This window comes from Bombina bombina, chromosome 4 (genome assembly GCF_027579735.1).
Source record: "Bombina bombina isolate aBomBom1 chromosome 4, aBomBom1.pri, whole genome shotgun sequence".
Taxonomy (NCBI): Eukaryota; Metazoa; Chordata; class Amphibia; order Anura; family Bombinatoridae; genus Bombina; species Bombina bombina.
In genome coordinates this window covers 123,405,591-123,424,887 of record NC_069502.1, presented here as the reverse complement: position 1 = coordinate 123,424,887, position 19,297 = coordinate 123,405,591, and the positions used below count along the sequence as shown (strand labels likewise).

Genomic DNA, 19,297 nt, shown 5'->3' with positions numbered 1-19,297 from the left:
TCTGTCAGAAAAATCCTCATTTCTAAGGAGTCTATTATTGTTCCCAAGAAGGGAACCCTTGTTGACGGAGATAGAGAACTTTTTTCTACGTTCACTTTCCACCCGTGAGATCTGAGAAAGGCCAGGACAATGTCCGTGTGAGCCTTTGCTTGAGGAAGGGACGACGCTTGAATCAGAATGTCGTCCAAGTAAGGTACTACTGCAATGCCCCTTGGTCTTAGCACCGCTAGAAGGGACCCTAGTACCTTTGTGAAAATTCTTGGAGCAGTGGCTAATCCGAACGGAAGTGCCACAAACTGGTAATGCTTGTCCAGGAATGCGAACCTTAGGAACCGATGATGTTCCTTGTGGATAGGAATATGTAGATACGCATCCTTTAAATCCACCGTGGTCATGAATTGACCTTCCTGGATGGAAGGAAGAATTGTTCGAATGGTTTCCATTTTGAACGATGGAACCTTGAGAAACTTGTTTAGGATCTTGAGATCTAAGATTGGTCTGAATGTTCCCTCTTTTTTGGGAACTACGAACAGATTGGAGTAGAACCCCATCCCTTGTTCTCCTAATGGAACAGGATGAATCACTCCCATTTTTAACAGATCTTCTACACAATGTAAGAATGCCTGTTTTTTTATGTGGTCTGAAGACAATTGAGACCTGTGGAACCTCCCCCTTGGGGGAAGCCCCTTGAATTCCAGAAGATAACCTTGGGAGACTATTTCTAGTGCCCAAGGATCCAGAACATCTCTTGCCCAAGCCTGAGCGAAGAGAGAGAGTCTGCCCCCCACCAGATCCGGTCCCGGATCGGGGGCCAACATCTCATGCTGTCTTGGTAGCAGTGGCAGGTTTCTTGGCCTGCTTTCCTTTGTTCCAGCCTTGCATTGGTCTCCAGGCTGGCTTGGCTTGAGAAGTATTACCCTCTTGCTTAGAGGACGTAGCACTTGGGGCTGGTCCGTTTCTGCGAAAGGGACGAAAATTAGGTTTATTTTTGGCCTTGAAAGACCTATCCTGAGGAAGGGCGTGGCCCTTGCCCCCAGTGATATCAGAGATAATCTCTTTCAAGTCAGGGCCAAACAGCGTTTTCCCCTTGAAAGGAATGTTAAGCAATTTGTTCTTGGAAGACGCATCCGCTGACCAAGATTTTAGCCAAAGCGCTCTGCGCGCCACAATAGCAAAACCAGAATTTTTCGCCGCTAACCTAGCCAATTGCAAAGTGGCGTCTAGGGTGAAAGAATTAGCCAATTTGAGAGCATGAATTCTGTCCATAATCTCCTCATAAGAAGAAGAATTATTATTGAGCGCCTTTTCTAGTTCATCGAACCAGAAACACGCTGCTGTAGTGACAGGAACAATGCATGAAATTGGTTGTAGAAGGTAACCTTGCTGAACAAACATCTTTTTAAGCAAACCTTCTAATTTTTTATCCATAGGATCTTTGAAAGCACAACTATCTTCTATGGGTATAGTGGTGCGTTTGTTTAGAGTAGAAACCGCCCCCTCGACCTTGGGGACTGTCTGCCATAAGTCCTTTCTGGGGTCGACCATAGGAAACAATTTTTTAAATATGGGGGGAGGGACGAAAAGGTATACCGGGCCTTTCCCATTCTTTATTTACAATGTCCGCCACCCGCTTGGGTATAGGAAAAGCTTCGGGGGGCCCCGGGACCTCTAGGAACTTGTCCATTTTACATAGTTTCTCTGGAATGACCAAATTCTCACAATCATCCAGAGTAGATAACACCTCCTTAAGCAGAGCGCGGAGATGTTCCAATTTAAATTTAAATGTAATCACATCAGGTTCAGCTTGTTGAGAAATTTTCCCTGAATCTGAAATTTCTCCCTCAGACAAAACCTCCCTGGCCCCCTCAGACTGGTGTAGGGGCACTTCAGAACCAATATCATCAGCGTCCTCATGCTCTTCAGTATTTTCTAAAACAGAGCAGTCGCGCTTTCGCTGATAAGTGGGCATTTTGGCTAAAATGTTTTTGATAGAATTATCCATTACAGCCGTTAATTGTTGCATAGTAAGGAGTATTGGCGCACTAGATGTACTAGGGGCCTCCTGTGTGGGCAAGACTGGTGTAGACGAAGGAGGGGATGATGCAGTACCATGCTTACTCCCCTCACTTGAGGAATCATCTTGGGCATCATTTTCTCTAAATTTTGTGTCACATAAATCACATCTATTTAAATGAGAAGGAGCCTTGGCTTCCCCACATTCAGAACACAGTCTATCTGGTAGTTCAGACATGTTAAACAGGCATAAACTTGATAACAAGGTACAAAAAACAGAATTTATGTTTACCTGATAAATTACTTTCTCCAACGGTGTGTCCGGTCCACGGCGTCATCCTTACTTGTGGGATATTCTCTTCCCCAACAGGAAATGGCAAAGAGCCCAGCAAAGCTGGTCACATGATCCCTCCTAGGCTCCGCCTTCCCCAGTCATTCGACCGACGTAAAGGAGGAATATTTGCATAGGAGAAACCATATGATACCGTGGTGACTGTAGTTAAAGAAAATAAATTATCAGACCTGATTAAAAAACCAGGGCGGGCCGTGGACCGGACACACCGTTGGAGAAAGTAATTTATCAGGTAAACATAAATTCTGTTTTCTCCAACATAGGTGTGTCCGGTCCACGGCGTCATCCTTACTTGTGGGAACCAATACCAAAGCTTTAGGACAAGGATGAAGGGAGGGAGCAAATCAGGTCACCTAGATGGAAGGCACCACGGCTTGCAAAACCTTTCTCCCAAAAATAGCCTCAGAAGAAGCAAAAGTATCAAACTTGTAAAATTTAGTAAAAGTGTGCAGTGAAGACCAAGTCGCTGCCCTACATATCTGATCAACAGAAGCCTCGTTCTTGAAGGCCCATGTGGAAGCCACAGCCCTAGTGGAATGAGCTGTGATTCTTTCAGGAGGCTGCCGTCCGGCAGTCTCGTAAGCCAATCTGATGATGCTTTTAATCCAAAAAGAGAGAGAGGTAGAAGTTGCTTTTTGACCTCTCCTTTTACCAGAATAAACAACAAATAAGGAAGATGTTTGTCTAAAATCCTTTGTAGCATCTAAATAGAATTTTAGAGCACGAACAACATCCAAATTGTGCAACAAACGTTCCTTCTTTAAAACTGGATTCGGACACAAAGAAGGCACGACTATCTCCTGGTTAATGTTTTTGTTAGAAACAACTTTCGGAAGAAAACCAGGTTTAGTACGTAAAACCACCTTATCTGCATGGAACACCAGATAAGGAGGAGAACACTGCAGAGCAGATAATTCTGAAACTCTTCTAGCAGAATAATCCTTTCTCCAAACCCTCTTGAAGGAAGGATAGAATCTTAGGAATTTTTACCTTGTCCCAAGGGAATCCTTTAGATTCACACCAACAGATATATTTTTTCCATATTTTGTGGTAAATTTTTCTAGTTACAGGCTTTCTGGCCTGAACAAGAGTATCAATGACAGAATCTGAGAACCCTCGCTTTGATAAGATCAAGCGTTCAATCTCCAAGCAGTCAGTTGGAGTGAGACCAGATTCGGATGTTCGAACGGACCTTGAACAAGAAGGTCTCGTCTCAAAGGTAGCTTCCATGGTGGAGCCGATGACATATTCACCAGGTCTGCATACCAAGTCCTGCGTGGCCACGCAGGAGCTATCAAGATCACCGATGCTCTCTCCTGATTGATCCTGGCTACCAGCCTGGGGATGAGAGGAAACGGCGGGAATACATAAGCTAGTTTGAAGGTCCAAGGTGCTACTAGTGCATCTACTAGAGTCGCCTTGGGATCCCTGGATCTGGACCCGTAGCAAGGAACCTTGAAGTTCTGACGAGAGGCCATCAGATCCATGTCTGGAATGCCCCACAATTGAGTGATTTGGGCAAAGATTTCCGGATGGAGTTCCCACTCCCCCGGATGAAATGTCTGACGACTCAGAAAATCCGCTTCCCAATTTTCCACTCCTGGGATGTGGATTGCAGACAAGTGGCAGGAGTGAGTCTTCGCCCATTGAATGATTTTGGTCACTTCTTCCATCGCCAGGGAACTCCTTGTTCCCCCCTGATGGTTGATGTACGCAACAGTCGTCATGTTGTCTGATTGAAACCGTATGAACTTGGCCTTTGCTAGCTGAGGCCAAGCCTTGAGAGCATTGAGTATCGCTCTCAGTTCCAGAATATTTATCGGTAGAAGAGATTCTTCCCGAGACCAAAGACCCTGAGCTTTCAGGGGTCCCCAGACCGCGCCCCAGCCCACCAGACTGGCGTCGGTCGTGACAATGACCCACTCTGGTCTGCGGAAGCTCATCCCCTGTGACAGGTTGTCCAGGGACAGCCACCAACGGAGTGAATCTCTGGTCCTCTGATTTACTTGTATCGTCGGAGACAAGTCTGTATAGTCCCCATTCCACTGACTGAGCATGCACAGTTGTAATGGTCTTAGATGAATGCGTGCAAAAGGAACTATGTCCATTGCCGCTACCATCAAACCTATTACTTCCATGCACTGCGCTATGGAAGGAAGAGGAACAGAATGAAGTATTTGACAAGAGTTCAGAAGTTTTGATTTTCTGGCCTCTGTCAGAAAAATCCTCATTTCTAAGGAGTCTATTATTGTTCCCAAGAAGGGAACCCTTGTTGACGGAGACAGAGAACTTTTTTCTGCGTTCACTTTCCACCCGTGAGATCTGAGAAAGGCCAGGACAATGTCCGTGTGAGCCTTTGCTTGAGGAAGGGACGACGCTTGAATCAGAATGTCGTCCAAGTAAGGTACTACTGCAATGCCCCTTGGTCTTAGCACCGCTAGAAGGGACCCTAGTACCTTTGTGAAAATCCTTGGAGCAGTGGCTAATCCGAACGGAAGTGCCACAAACTGGTAATGCTTGTCCAGGAATGCGAACCTTAGGAACCGATGATGTTCCTTGTGGATAGGAATATGTAGATACGCATCCTTTAAATCCACCGTGGTCATGAATTGACCTTCCTGGATGGAAGGAAGAATAGTTCGAATGGTTTCCATTTTGAACGATGGAACCTTGAGAAACTTGTTTAGGATCTTGAGATCTAAGATTGGTCTGAATGTTCCCTCTTTTTTGGGAACTACGAACAGATTGGAGTAGAACCCCATCCCTTGTTCTCCTAATGGAACAGGATGAATCACTCCCATTTTTAACAGGTCTTCTACACAATGTAAGAATGCCTGTTTTTTTATGTGGTCTGAAGACAATTGAGACCTGTGGAACCTCCCCCTTGGGGGAAGCCCCTTGAATTCCAGAAGATAACCTTGGGAGACTATTTCTAGCGCCCAAGGATCCAGAACATCTCTTGCCCAAGCCTGAGCGAAGAGAGAGAGTCTGCCCCCCACCAGATCCGGTCCCGGATCGGGGGCCAACATCTCATGCTGTCTTGGTAGCAGTGGCAGGTTTCTTGGCCTGCTTTCCTTTGTTCCAGCCTTGCATTGGTCTCCAGGCTGGCTTGGCTTGAGAAGTATTACCCTCTTGCTTAGAGGACGTAGCACTTGGGGCTGGTCCGTTTCTGCGAAAGGGACGAAAATTAGGTTTATTTTTGGCCTTGAAAGACCTATCCTGAGGAAGGGCGTGGCCCTTGCCCCCAGTGATATCAGAGATAATCTCTTTCAAGTCAGGGCCAAACAGCGTTTTCCCCTTGAAAGGAATGTTAAACAATTTGTTCTTGGAAGACGCATCCGCTGACCAAGATTTTAACCAAAGCGCTCTGCGCGCCACAATAGCAAAACCAGAATTTTTCGCCGCTAACCTAGCCAATTGCAAAGTGGCGTCTAGGGTGAAAGAATTAGCCAATTTGAGAGCACGAATTCTGTCCATAATCTCCTCATAAGAAGAAGAATTATTATTGATCGCCTTTTCTAGCTCATCGAAGCAGAAACACGCGGCTGTAGTGACAGGAACAATGCATGAAATTGGTTGTAGAAGGTAACCTTGCTGAACAAACATCTTTTTAAGCAAACCTTCTAATTTTTTATCCATAGGATCTTTGAAAGCACAACTATCTTCTATGGGTATAGTGGTGCGTTTGTTTAGAGTAGAAACCGCCCCCTCGACCTTGGGGACTGTCTGCCATAAGTCCTTTCTGGGGTCGACCATAGGAAACAATTTTTTAAATATGGGGGGAGGGACGAAAGGTATACCGGGCCTTTCCCATTCTTTATTTACAATGTCCGCCACCCGCTTGGGTATAGGAAAAGCTTCGGGGGGCCCCGGGACCTCTAGGAACTTGTCCATTTTACATAGTTTCTCTGGAATGACCAAATTCTCACAATCATCCAGAGTGGATAACACCTCCTTAAGCAGAGCGCGGAGATGTTCCAATTTAAATTTAAATGTAATCACATCAGGTTCAGCTTGTTGAGAAATTTTCCCTGAATCTGAAATTTCTCCCTCAGACAAAACCTCCCTGGCCCCCTCAGACTGGTGTAGGGGCCCTTCAGAACCAATATCATCAGCGTCCTCATGCTCTTCAGTATTTTCTAAAACAGAGCAGTCGCGCTTTCGCTGATAAGTGGGCATTTTGGCTAAAATGTTTTTGATAGAATTATCCATTACAGCCGTTAATTGTTGCATAGTAAGGAGTATTGGCGTGCTAGATGTACTAGGGGCCTCCTGTGTGGGCAAGACTGGTGTAGACGAAGGAGGGGATGATGCAGTACCATGCTTACTCCCCTCACTTGAGGAATCATCTTGGGCATCATTTTCTCTAAATTTTGTGTCACATAAATCACATCTATTTAAATGAGAAGGAACCTTGGCTTCCCCACATTCAGAACACAGTCTATCTGGTAGTTCAGACATGTTAAACAGGCAAAAACTTGATAACAAAGTACAAAAAACGTTTTAAAATAAAACGTTACTGTCACTTTAAATTTTAAACTGAACACACTTTATTACTGCAATTGCGAAAAAGTATGAAGGAATTGTTCAAAATTCACCAAAATTTCACCACAGTGTCTAAAAGCCTTAAAAGTATTGCACACCAAATTTGGAAGCTTTAACCCTTAAAATAACGGAACCGGAGCCGTTTTTATATTTAACCCCTTTACAGTCCCTGGTATCTGCTTTGCTGAGACCCAACCAAGCCCAAAGGGGAATACGATACCAAATGACGCCTTCAGAAAGTCTTTTCTATGTATCAGAGCTCCTCACACATGCATCTGCATGTCATGCTTCTCAAAAACAAGTGCGCAATACAGGCGCGAAAATGAGACTCTGCCTATGATTAGGGAAAGCCCCTAGAGAATAAGGTGTCCAATACAGTGCCTGCCGGTTATTTTACATAATTCCCAAGATTAAAATAATTCCTCAAGGCTATGGAGTATAAAATATGCTTATATATAAATCGATTTAGCCCAGAAAATGTCTACAGTCTTAAAAGCCCTTGTGAAGCCCTTTTTTTCTTTCTGTAATAAAAATGGCTTACCGGATCCCATAGGGAAAATGACAGCTTCCAGCATTACATCGTCTTGTTAGAATGTGTCATACCTCAAGCAGTAAAAGTCTGCTCACTGTTCCCCCAACTGAAGTTAATTCCTCTCAACAGTCCTGTGTGGAAACAGCCATCGATTTTAGTAACGGTTGCTAAAATCATTTTCCTCTTACAAACAGAAATCTTCATCTCTTTTCTGTTTCAGAGTAAATAGTACATACCAGCACTATTTTAAAATAACAAACTCTTGATTGAATAATAAAAACTACAGTTAAACACTAAAAAACTCTAAGCCATCTCCGTGGAGATGTTGCCTGTACAACGGCAAAGAGAATGACTGGGGAAGGCGGAGCCTAGGAGGGATCATGTGACCAGCTTTGCTGGGCTCTTTGCCATTTCCTGTTGGGGAAGAGAATATCCCACAAGTAAGGATGACGCCGTGGACCGGACACACCTATGTTGGAGAAAAGATACTCATCAAATAGTGCGATAACTGCCAAAGAACTGCTGAATTTCCCCCGGCATTGGGATGGTTAGGATTGTGGCCTTCAAGGATTCTTCACAAAAACCATCCCAACAAACTAGTATCCTAAAAGACACACAGCAAGACTGGGAACAGTAACTGGTTCAGTTATTTATAGAAAGTACATTTGAAGCCGTCTGTGCCTGGAGCTTTGTTCTCTTTCACTTGTACTACAACCTCAAGGCTATTTGTTGAACCCTCTTAAAATCTATTCCCTTAATTAGAAATTCTAATCATGTTCTCTGCTGATAATGCTGATGTGGGCAAAACTTTACTGGCCTCTTCTTTAAAGGGACACTCAAGTCAAAATAAACCTTTATGATTCAGAAAGAGCAGCAGTTTCAAGACACTTTCCAATTTACTTGCATTATCAAATTAGCTGGAAAACATTTTTTACTGCCAATTTGAAATTCAGAGTTTGTGTTATTGCTTTATCTTTTTCTTATTCACGTGTTAATTGTGCAATTATACTGCATTGAGTGGTCCTTTAAGATGAATCTGACATCTAGCCGACTTATTAATACAAATAGCCCTCTGCAACAGAGGATTCCAAAAGAGTTTTACAAAAAGTTTTAAAATCAGAAAGGCTCCAAAGGTGAGGGGAAGGTAAACCGTTAGACTTGGTGGGTTTCATCAGATTTAAAGAGAACACAGTTTAATTGTAGATACTTGTTTAAGACCATATTCTATTTTTTATTACGGAACGGTGTCCCAAACAAAAGCAGCCCTCTTGTTGTCCCAAATGTCCAAAAATCAAACACCTGTGAGTCAGTTTAATTTTTAAATTGTTCAAAATAAATACAAAATGTTCTAATAATGGATATATCTGATTTACAGCAAACCAATCCATTTCTTTTCTTTTGGCCTTGTCATATTACCTGTAGCTGCTGCTGAAGTTGTTTTATCTCCATAATCCCCATATCACACTTTTTATCAACAGACTCCAGCTCATTTTTCTTAATCAGTTTTCTGCCTTTCACATCTTGTACTCTTAAATTGATTTGCTGATGTTTTTCATCCTAAAGAAGGTCAAAAACATAAGAGAACATTAGCGTATCATATAAGAGACAAATTTAAAGGGACAGTCTAGTCAAAATTAAACTTTCATTATTCTTGCATTAGTCATATTTCTATCTAAAGAGACAAACATTTGAAACCCTAAAAAAAAGGTGATATGTAACACAACTGGGTTGAACTAATGCTGTTTAACTCACAAGCTGTGTAAGGCTTTGATTCATGTGAGTACAGTCAAAAAATTACTGATAGAGTAATGAATGTATTTCACAACATTTTAACACTCAAATGTTACATTCAACATTCTAAACCAACACTAAATATCTGAAATATAAAGGAAACCTGAAGCTGTATCAGGTATTGGAAATGTGTTAAGAAATTGGCCCATCTTTACACTGAGCTGTGAGACTGCCACTGCTGATTGGCTTACCAGCTGTATCCACATGAGCAGTACTTTAACTATGTGTTTAATCCATTTCAGAGGTTAAATTTCAGGGGTTAAACACAGACTTGCAGAGTCTGAAGTACTAAATTGACATGGAAAAATTAATTAGGACATGTAATGTTAGCACTACAATGTTCCTTTAAAGTGTAAGCATTTTTCTCTGCACGTGCATGTGAAGCATAGCTAGATATCAGTGCACCAGCATACTGCAGCTGCTCAGAGCTCCAGTGGGGCTTGTATCATGTTAGCAATGGACATATTTAGTCATTACCAGATGCTACAAGCACCTTAAGCACCTTAGGCTCTCTGAGCAAGTGTTGTGTTTAAAATGCTGATGCACGGTACATACTTAGATACACTTTTGAAACAGCTATAACTTTGATTAGATGCATGTTTCTATGCAAAAGAGAAATACATCCCTGCAGATTCCAATTTTGTCTTTAAGTGCAGTGGGGCACTTTTGGGTAAATTGTAGAGTGGAGGTTGTGATTAAGGCTCCTAGTGCAACCTGAGTCCAACAGTATAAATAAATAATACTGGCACCTGTTTAATGAAGGTACTAGTGTTATCCTGAAAGAGTTCAGAGGCTATTTCTTTCCTTACACAATATGCAATGATTGAACCTGCAGTATGTGATGCCTACCAGTGCTTCTAACTCCAGCTGTAAACTCTTTTTCTTGGACTTTAACTTTATAATCTCCTCCTGTTCTCTATTCCTCTGACTGAACAGCTCCTGCCGCCGTATCCTCTCTAGCTCCTGTTGCCGCTGCCGTTCCATTTCTTGCTTGGCTGCCTGAGGGAGCAAAAGACAGTTAAATATCCATTTCCACTGACAAACGCAATAAACAGAATATTTACATACATTCAAAGAAAAAGTTATATTAAGGAAGGGCTTTTAAAAATGTTCGAATCCATCACAAATGTTCCAGCATAATACCAAGAATAATTTGTTTTTAATCTTTGCCAAAAACAAACACTATGACAATAAGACAATAAAAATACAAGCTGTTCCTTGAGTCTATAGAGGGTGGCGAGCCAGCTGCAGCTGTTGTGGGAAACTCATTTGACAAAGTCTATGTGTTCTAAACAAAGGGAGAGAAGGCTGAAAGTGTATAATTGTAATGAGTAATATGCAACACTTTATTTACAAAGGCAAAAAAGCTAAATATTAAAGGGGCACTGCACTACAAATATCATTGATTCTTCATGTAATTACTCACTATGGAAACATACGGGCCTGATTAGCAAAACCTCTTCAGCGTGGAGAGAAATCCCACAAAATTTGAGCAATATATAGAGCCACGAATAGCGAGATAAACAGCTCTCAAGCTAAAATTTGCTGCACAATTCTGACAAAACATATTAGATAATCTCACCGGAACAGAGAGCTTTAAAGAATCAGGCCCTATGTGTGTAACTTTCACCAAGAGGTTTAACACATAGGTAAAGTGATACTTCAATGCTACAAGCACTGGAGCTCCTGAGCAGAACGCAGCCACTGATTGGTAGGGATGTGCAACTTTTTACAAAAGTTTTATTGAAAAAACAAATATGATGCAAAAATACTTCATTGAAATATGCTAAAAGTAATAAGCTGCTTTGTCAATAATGTGATGTTTATTGAAATAAAAACAAAACAAATAAAAATAATTGAAATTTTAAAGAGTGACCTATATAAGGACACAGATTACTTTACAAAGATATACAACAGAGGTACAATTCCCCAAATCCGGAATTCTAAAATCCAAACATTTTAATTAATATTTTTTTGTCAAAATAAAATTATCATAAATGACTAAGTTACAATCTTCTCTACGTGTCTTTGGGTTTTTTGTGTTATAAAATGCAAATAATAGTCTATTGTACTGTACTATCTTTCTGAGCGTACCATGTATATAAAACTACCTTTAGGCTGCATGTATAAGCTGTACTAGGATATGTAAATATTCTTGTTTACAGTTAGTCCCATCCCTTCTCCAGACTGTCCCATTTTAAAGATTCAAATATTCAAAAATCCATTCTATTCTGAAATCCAAATCTTTTCCAGTCCCAAGCAGTTTAGATAAAGTGTTTTCTTTCTGTATTTAATAAACCTTACATTTATAATAGTGGCCACTAAGAGAGTATTTTATTAGAAATTTAGATGACATAAAGAAAATACTAAGTAGATTCCCTGACAGACCTCTCGTCTCTCTATTTCTTTCCTCTTCTCTTCCTCTCTCTGCCTCTCCAGTTCCCGCTGCTTCTCCATGCGCCTTTCCTGTTCCAGCTGCTTTTTACGCTCCTGTTCCTGACGCTCTCGCTCACGCCTCTCGTGCTCCTCTCTCTCTTTCTGAGCTTTCCGTTCTGCCTCTCTTTGCTGCTGTTCTAGGAGCATCTGCCGCCTCTTCTCCAACTCCACGTTTCCTCGATCCATGTTTTCCTTTCTTTTCTCCTCAAACGTCACTGCAACAAAGAAAATGTAGTTGGATTCTTGGGGGGGGGGGGGGGAGTTATAGACTGAGGGGGAAAAACTAAACTAGTACTCTGGGCAATCTAAAAATATATTTAGACTTTTTCATTATGTATAGGTTTTCCAATTTATATCATTTACTATTTTAATCTTCTTCAAATTGGGGTTTCACTGGAGTCTACTAAAATGGCTTAATCCCAGCAACATTGGACTTTTACACAAACTGATTTTTATTAGCCTTGACATTAAGGGCTAAAATGAAATAACTTTACTTTTACATATGTATTATTCATTTATTCATTACATACAGTATATGAAAAGGATTGCTCTAAAATACTTAAAGGGGAATGAAACTTAAAAAAGTGCTATCGTGATAGACCATACAATTGTAAACAACTTTCAAATTTACTTCTATTATCAAATTTGCCTCATTCTCTTGATGTCCTTTGTTGAAGGAGCAGCAAAACACTCTGGGAGATAGGTGTACAGATTGGTGAGCCAATGACAAGAGGCATATGCGTGCAGCCACCAATCAGCAGCAAGCTCCCAGTAGTGCATTGCTGCTCCTGAGCCTACCTAGGTATGCCTTTTAACAAAGGATACAAAACGGACAAATCTAATCAGATAATAGAAGTAATATTAGTTAAAATGGTATGCTCTTCCTGAAGAATGAAAAAAAATAATCTATTTTATTATTACCATTATACAGAACTTTATATACATGTTAACCCCTTAACGACACACGTCGTACAGGGTACATCATACACAAACTGGTCTTTAAAGACCTGCGGCGTACCCTGTTCGTTGTTAGGGATTTAAAGCGACTGGAAGCGATCCTGATCGCTTCCAGCCGCTTTCAAGGTATTGCTGTGATGCCTCATATTGAGTCATCACTGCAATACCTTTTTTGGCACACCGATGCAGAGAGGGACACTTTGTGGCCCTCTCTGCATCGGCCAGCGTTGGTGCAGATTGTTGGTGGGTGCGAGCAGCTGCAGGGAGGTCGGTGGTCTTCCGGCCAGCAATGGGAAATGCTGGTCAAATGCGCGTGCACGCCCGCGATCTGGCCACATATTAAAATGTAAGCGATGGGAGAAGGTGGTGGGTGGCAGAGGAGGGAGAAATAAATATGAAAAAGGGATCTGGGAGGGGAGGGTATGGGGGGGCAGCTACACTACAGAAAAAGTGGTTTATTTTTTTTTTTTAAAAAAGGCCACATTTTATTGCAAAGTGGGTACTCTCAGAGCCCGGAGAAGGTGCAATCCTGGACCCTCTGCCTGTAACTCTAGGGAGCTAGCAACTAAGCCCACCTAGATCCTGAAAATGACAACGTCTCTCAGAACCCACATCCAGCTAGACCAACCCAGCATCAGCACAGGGGAGCAGAAGAACCCCGAAACCAGCTCAAAAACGAGCGGAAGAATGGCCCAGGTACAACCCGACTCCTAAAACAGACAACAAGGCCGTAGACCCAAAGGATCTAGCAAAAAGGCCCAAGAAAGTCTCACTTGGAGCCAGTAAAACTCCAGATGGAACATAACAACCCAGAGAGACACCCCTCTCCGAAAGATAACCCACAGTTCCAACCCTCCTGAATCCAGGAGAAGCCCCACAAAAGGGACTACATCTCCATAAGAAGGAGAACAACCCCTTAAGAAAAAGGATGTAGCCAGAAGGGCAACATTTGTCCTCAAGGCACAAAACCATCGGCTAAGGAGAAATCAATCCCCAACACAGATGTCCTTGGAAAGGACCCCCCCCTAAAAGTAGCTTGCCAACACAGATCCCCTGTGTAATGGATGCAGCAGAAACACTGCAAACCCATTCGCCTGCAGAGCAGTGAATCCAAGGGTTACCCTAGCAAGCTGACCTAGGGAATTCAACCCTAAGGCGATCAAGCCTAAGGAGTAACAGACACTCCGAAAAACCTGGCCAACCATGACCAGGTCAGGCAGATTGAGTAAAGGACATTGTCCAAGTTCCCAGTTCCGGGGAACCACAAATCAGCCTTTAGGCCTAAGATTTCAGTAACAACCCATAGCTGGGTCCACAAGGAAAAACGCAGAGTGAAGCCTCAGCAACTGGAAGCCTCAGGGAGAAAACAGGTCCAGGCATCTAATTGTTTAATCAAACAATACCTGAACACCGGGTCTGACAAATAAGAAATGAACACCGGGTCTGACAAAAAAACTGACACAAGGGATATGGATGCATAATCCAGATCAATCTGGATAGCGAGAGAACTCATAAGTCCCGACCGAAGGAAGAAACCACCCCTTGCTAAAGTCCAACGCACCAAGGAGCAAGGCGATAGAAGTCGCATTAAGACCCTGGAGCCGTAGACTTCTAAAACAGCCACAGGACAACCAAACAAGGGATACCTCAGGGTCAAAACTCCTTGGACAGGGATAGTCTCCACATCACCTCCATACAGACAGAGGGATACAGGGAGAAAAGGCGCAAAGCCTACCCAGCTCTGGGGAACCCCGAGCTAAGCCCAATGTCCCCACAGGGATCAACCATCTCCCGGGAACCCAGATCCCTAAAAGGAGATCTAACTCACCCGGAGAAAACTGAAGAAGACCAAAAAGGTCTTATAACTCAGATAGACAGTACACGGTATATGCTGCAGCTGGTTACATTTTAAACAGCTTACAAGCACACAGTCAAGGTACAAAGAACTGCAGCTGGTTTCAAACTGCAAATCTTCTGCATGCTAGTCAGCTATTCATCATAGTAGCTGTTGATAGACCAAGTCCAAAAAGGACAAATCCAGAGCCTCAAAAAAAAAAGGCCAAACCGCTCAAACAGTGGTAAGAGGGCGCTAAGCCCTCCAACCCTCCACTGCGTGGTGAGGAAACTCTAGGGTCCGATAATATCAGACGTAAGAGAGAGTGACGCAGCGGAAACTCCACTGCCCCGGTCATCCATGATTGAAGGCTATAAACTTCACGGACCCAAAGGTCCTTCTTGAATGCTTAGTTGAAAAATGTAAAACAAAATATAACCTGAGCAATCGGCGCCTCGACCGGACCAGCCAAGCAGAACAGCGCCACATATCTGAACAGCCACAAGACAGAATGAACCTAACAGGACCAGCCTGCACCCAGGGTCCTAACCTGCAAGCTGCATAAATCCTCACTCAGAGGGGAAGAAAGGAATACAGACATTTTTAACATAGGAATAACATGTCCAAAAACAACTTTGAAGAAGTAACAAATAGTATCAATCCCGGAAGGTTCCCGAAGGAAACAAACAAAATAAAAGACATCCTATCGGATAAAAAGAAAATATAAGGCAACCCAGAGGTTAACGCCCAAGTAAAAACAGGCCTACCGACAGGACCAGCCAAACGGAGCCCTGATCGTCCATAAACTGGGAAAGATCTCAATAAAATAACAATCAGGAGATTACATCATCCCCACATGTCTAATGAGGTGCACCATTCGAATTAGCAGACTGAAAATTCTCGTATCCGATAAGAATAGGGTCATTTAATAACTGAAGGCGCGCAATTCTGTAACGAAAGGAGCAACACTCGGGGACAGTTAAATCCTCAGGGAACTGTAGAGGCCCTCCCCAAGGCGGGAGACCCGAGACAATAGGGCACGAGCACAATCACAAATAAATGTCTGGACTCTGCAGACGAATAATCGCCAAAAATACGTGGAAGTGAAAACGTGCTGCAACCTCCGGGGGGGAACACGTTGCCCTGCATGGAGGAATATTCATAAACTAGGTTACCCGCATGTGCAGAAGTATGGAGGGGTAGGAAACTCGCCTCTCGGAGGACGGGACACCCAGAGGCGGATGGCTCAGCTATCCCTTGATACCCGGAGCCCGAGGAACAAGGCGCTCTCATATGGCATATAGAACATAACTGGTTGACATGTGTCAACGAGGCCAATCCGGATTTGACACCGGACACAGAATCAAATTAAAACTAAAACAGTCTCAGTATCAGAATCATCCATAACTGAATCTGAAATTCAAACAGTCTCAGCATCAGAATCCTCCACAACTGGATAGAGGATATGCAAATATCGACAAAAGAAGTAAAACTAAATGGCACCCGACACCCACAATGGCTGGGGCACTCACCACCTCCTATGGACCAGACCCCTGCGGACTAGAATTTCTCCTTTGCCACACCATCAGGAATGCGGAAATTGAAGATGGACGTAATCATGCCCGGACACAAGGTGAACCATACAGTCCCAAAAAGCGCGCCCAACCATAAGGTTGCGTCACTTCCAGAGGCCTTAATGCTACAAGCCATGAGCCCGATTAACACCACACATAAGCAGGTTGAATCACATAATATCCCTTGATTCAAAGATACTAAAGGCGACTCACTGAGACCCTTATGTTAAGTTAGACCCGCAAGGTGGTAGCCTCTCGGGGAAACATCTGAATTACAGTACATTCACGAAGAAAGTAAAATGAAACAATCTTACAGGAATCTACGCCGTGGAACAGGAACACGGCCCTTCAAGTGTGACGGATAGTAGCATCGCCTCCACCATGGACTTGAGAAAATAAAGCAGGCAGCGGAGCAAAGTTCGACAACGCTGATTGCTTGAGGAGCTGTTAACATGAGTCGGGATGGTTTCGCAGAAAGACTCTCCCTGCATCTCCAGACTCTAACTTTCATCCAAGCCCTTACAGAGGCTGATAGGATTACTTAAAACTCCTGTCCCATGTCGAAGAGTACTACCCTCCTGGGACGAAAGGTGAAGAATGACTGGTTGTGTTACTATATGACAAACGTAAGTCTGTTTTTCTTTTTTCTGTATTGAGTGTTGAATAATAAATAAATAATAAAAAAAAAAACTGTGCAACTGAAAATAGGTCCTCTAAGTCGTACAGTAAAAATGTATACACAGTCCTTAAAGGGACATTGTAGTGCAAAGATGACATGCTTTGATTCCTTCGAGCTTGTCATTTTAGCACTATCAACCGTGCAAGTCTGTGTGTTTTACCCCTGCAAAGTGCGACTCAGGAGCGGCAGAACAATGCTGGTTTAAAGCAGACCTAGCTGTTGAGCCAATCAGCAACGGCAGTCACACAGCTGAGTCTTAGGGTTTGATGAACTGTGGAAAGCGGGACCTTTAAAGGGACAGTCTAATTTTTATTGTTTAAAAAGATAGATAATGCCTTTATTATCAATTCCCCAGTTTTACACAGCCTAAATGGTTATATTAATATACTGTACTTTTTACCTCTGTGGTTACCTTGTTTCTAAGCCTCTGCAGACAAACCCCTTATTTCAGGGCTTTTTATTTATTATCTATTAACTTGCATTTTATCCAAGTAGTGCTGTGTTCTGCACAACTCCACGGGAGTGAGCACAATGGTATCTATTTGGCTCACATGAATTAACAGTGTCTTGTTGTTAAAAGTTAATAAATTAGAAATAGACAGAAGTTTAAATGTTATTGAGTATATTAAAATAACAATGTTGTTTGTGCAAAGCTGGGGAATGTGTAGTAAAGGGGTTAGCTGTTCATCTTTTTTAAACAATAACAATTTTGGTGTTGACTATCCCTTTAATATCAGTATACATTATATCTTCCTTTAAATCCCTGGACAGGTAGGTTTGTGTGTATATTCCTGCAATCAGTATTTATAATATGAAACATCTGTTGGGTAAATGTCATGCCAGAACATGGTGAGTATAAAAGGAAGAATATTAGGGGAAAAAAAAAACTTTAGGTTTATGACACTGATTCCTGTTGCATTAAGCAGCTTTAACAAAGAATCTGTTAAGTTTCACCTGCTGTCTTTTTTTGTGGTGGCTCCTCCTCGTGCATTCTCTGGTATGAAGGGGGAGTTCCATTAACAGCATCTCCGTTACCACTGAGGGAAAGATATAGCAACAACTATTAATGAGCATAGCAATAATTAATTTAAGTATTTGGCAAAAAAGTACAACGCCCACAATAACATAATATTTACCACTTTGCTAGCAAAGAACTCCCCTCCCTATTACTACGTATATTGTTTCAGCAACTTGGCTACAAAGACACAAATACAAATAGTGAATTCCATTGGAATTGTAGATACTTACTTGAAAGACAGAGTTACCTTCCTCATAACCCAAGTACAGCCCATGTTAGAGCAGCTACTAATTGTTCTAACTTGCTGACAACACAAGGACAGTAAAACTAGCATTGCTGACTGTTTTTTTTATCAGTGTTTTGTGGGAAGTTTAGCTTCCGTTACTAAGGGATGTGAATACAAGATAAGCTTAAAAAGTTTAGTATAAACAGAATAATGTGAATGAGAATATTTTTTATTGGATCTAGTAGCTGGTGCCATCTCAATGCGCTTCAATAAGTGCCAGAACCCATAGAACAGTATTTCAATTAAAGTGTTCTGTTATTTAAAGGGACATTACATTCAAAATTACATTTTCAAAATTCAGATAGAACATAAAATTAATTTGAAACAACTTTTCAAATGAATTATATTATTAAATTTGCTTATTTCTCTTGGTATCCTTTATTAAACAGTATACTTAGGTTCAGAAGCAGCAGTGCATTACTTGGAGCTAGCTGGTGATTGTTTGCTGTACATACATGCTTCTCCCTGGCTCGCCAGATATGTTCAGCTAGCTCCCAGTAATGCATTGGTGCTCATGAGACTACTCTTCAATATAGGATACCAAGAGAACAAAGCAAATTTGATAATAGAACAACATTGGATTCTATCTGAATCTTAAAAGTTTAATTTTGACTTTATTATACATTTAAGGTTAGAAAATTGAGTTCTAAAACAGACTATATCTCCCAACATGTTCTGTAATTCATGGAGGATATGTAAATGCTTTCTGTCTGTCTGTCTGTCTGTGTGCTGAGTGTAACTATGTATTTTGGCTCAATTGAGACAAAACTTTGTAGTGAGAGATTCCCTCTATTAGATTTAAATGAGTATTGTACTGTAAAAAGTTGTCCCCTTTAATATGTTTCCAATAATCAATTGTTTCTGATTGTAGTGAGAGATTCCCTCTATTAGATTTAAATGAGTATTGTACTGTAAAAAGTTGTTCCCTTTAATATGTTTCCAATAATCAATTGTTTCTGATGGAGTGCAATACATTGCTCCTTTACCTTTATTTTGGCATGTGAAATAGCCAATATTGCCTGTTGAATCTGCTATCTCAACCAAACACATAAATAGTGCTGTATTCTCTGTAAAAAGGGTATGTAAACAGGAGACAGCAGTAAATATTAATCTCCCAGTGGAGGGGGAGAGATTTTTGTGACTGAAATAGTTGTTTTTTGCTCATTAAACCCCAAGTCATAATTAGCATTTCAATACCTAACTATTAGACTTTGTGGTATGTGTGTATACATACATACTGCACATACAAATATTCAAACATACATACATACATATACAAA

At 41.8% G+C, this 19,297-nt stretch overlaps 1 protein-coding gene across 1 annotated transcript in view; it reads right to left on the bottom strand.

Annotated features, from left to right (window-relative positions):
- The window catches only part of ITSN2 (intersectin 2), a 337,021-nt gene extending 318,979 nt beyond the window's left edge, over window positions 1-18,042 (bottom strand). The window contains exons 1-5 of the mRNA XM_053709622.1: window positions 17,962-18,042; window positions 17,668-17,750; window positions 11,622-11,884; window positions 10,083-10,232; window positions 8,859-8,999 (exon numbers count right to left, since the gene is read on the bottom strand). Of these exons, the coding sequence (XP_053565597.1) occupies window positions 8,859-8,999; window positions 10,083-10,232; window positions 11,622-11,884; window positions 17,668-17,750; window positions 17,962-18,005 (681 nt within the window). The 5' untranslated portion in view covers window positions 18,006-18,042. The remainder of the gene's footprint in view (window positions 1-8,858; window positions 9,000-10,082; window positions 10,233-11,621; window positions 11,885-17,667; window positions 17,751-17,961) is intronic.
- Window positions 18,043-19,297: the final 1,255 nt, after the last annotated feature.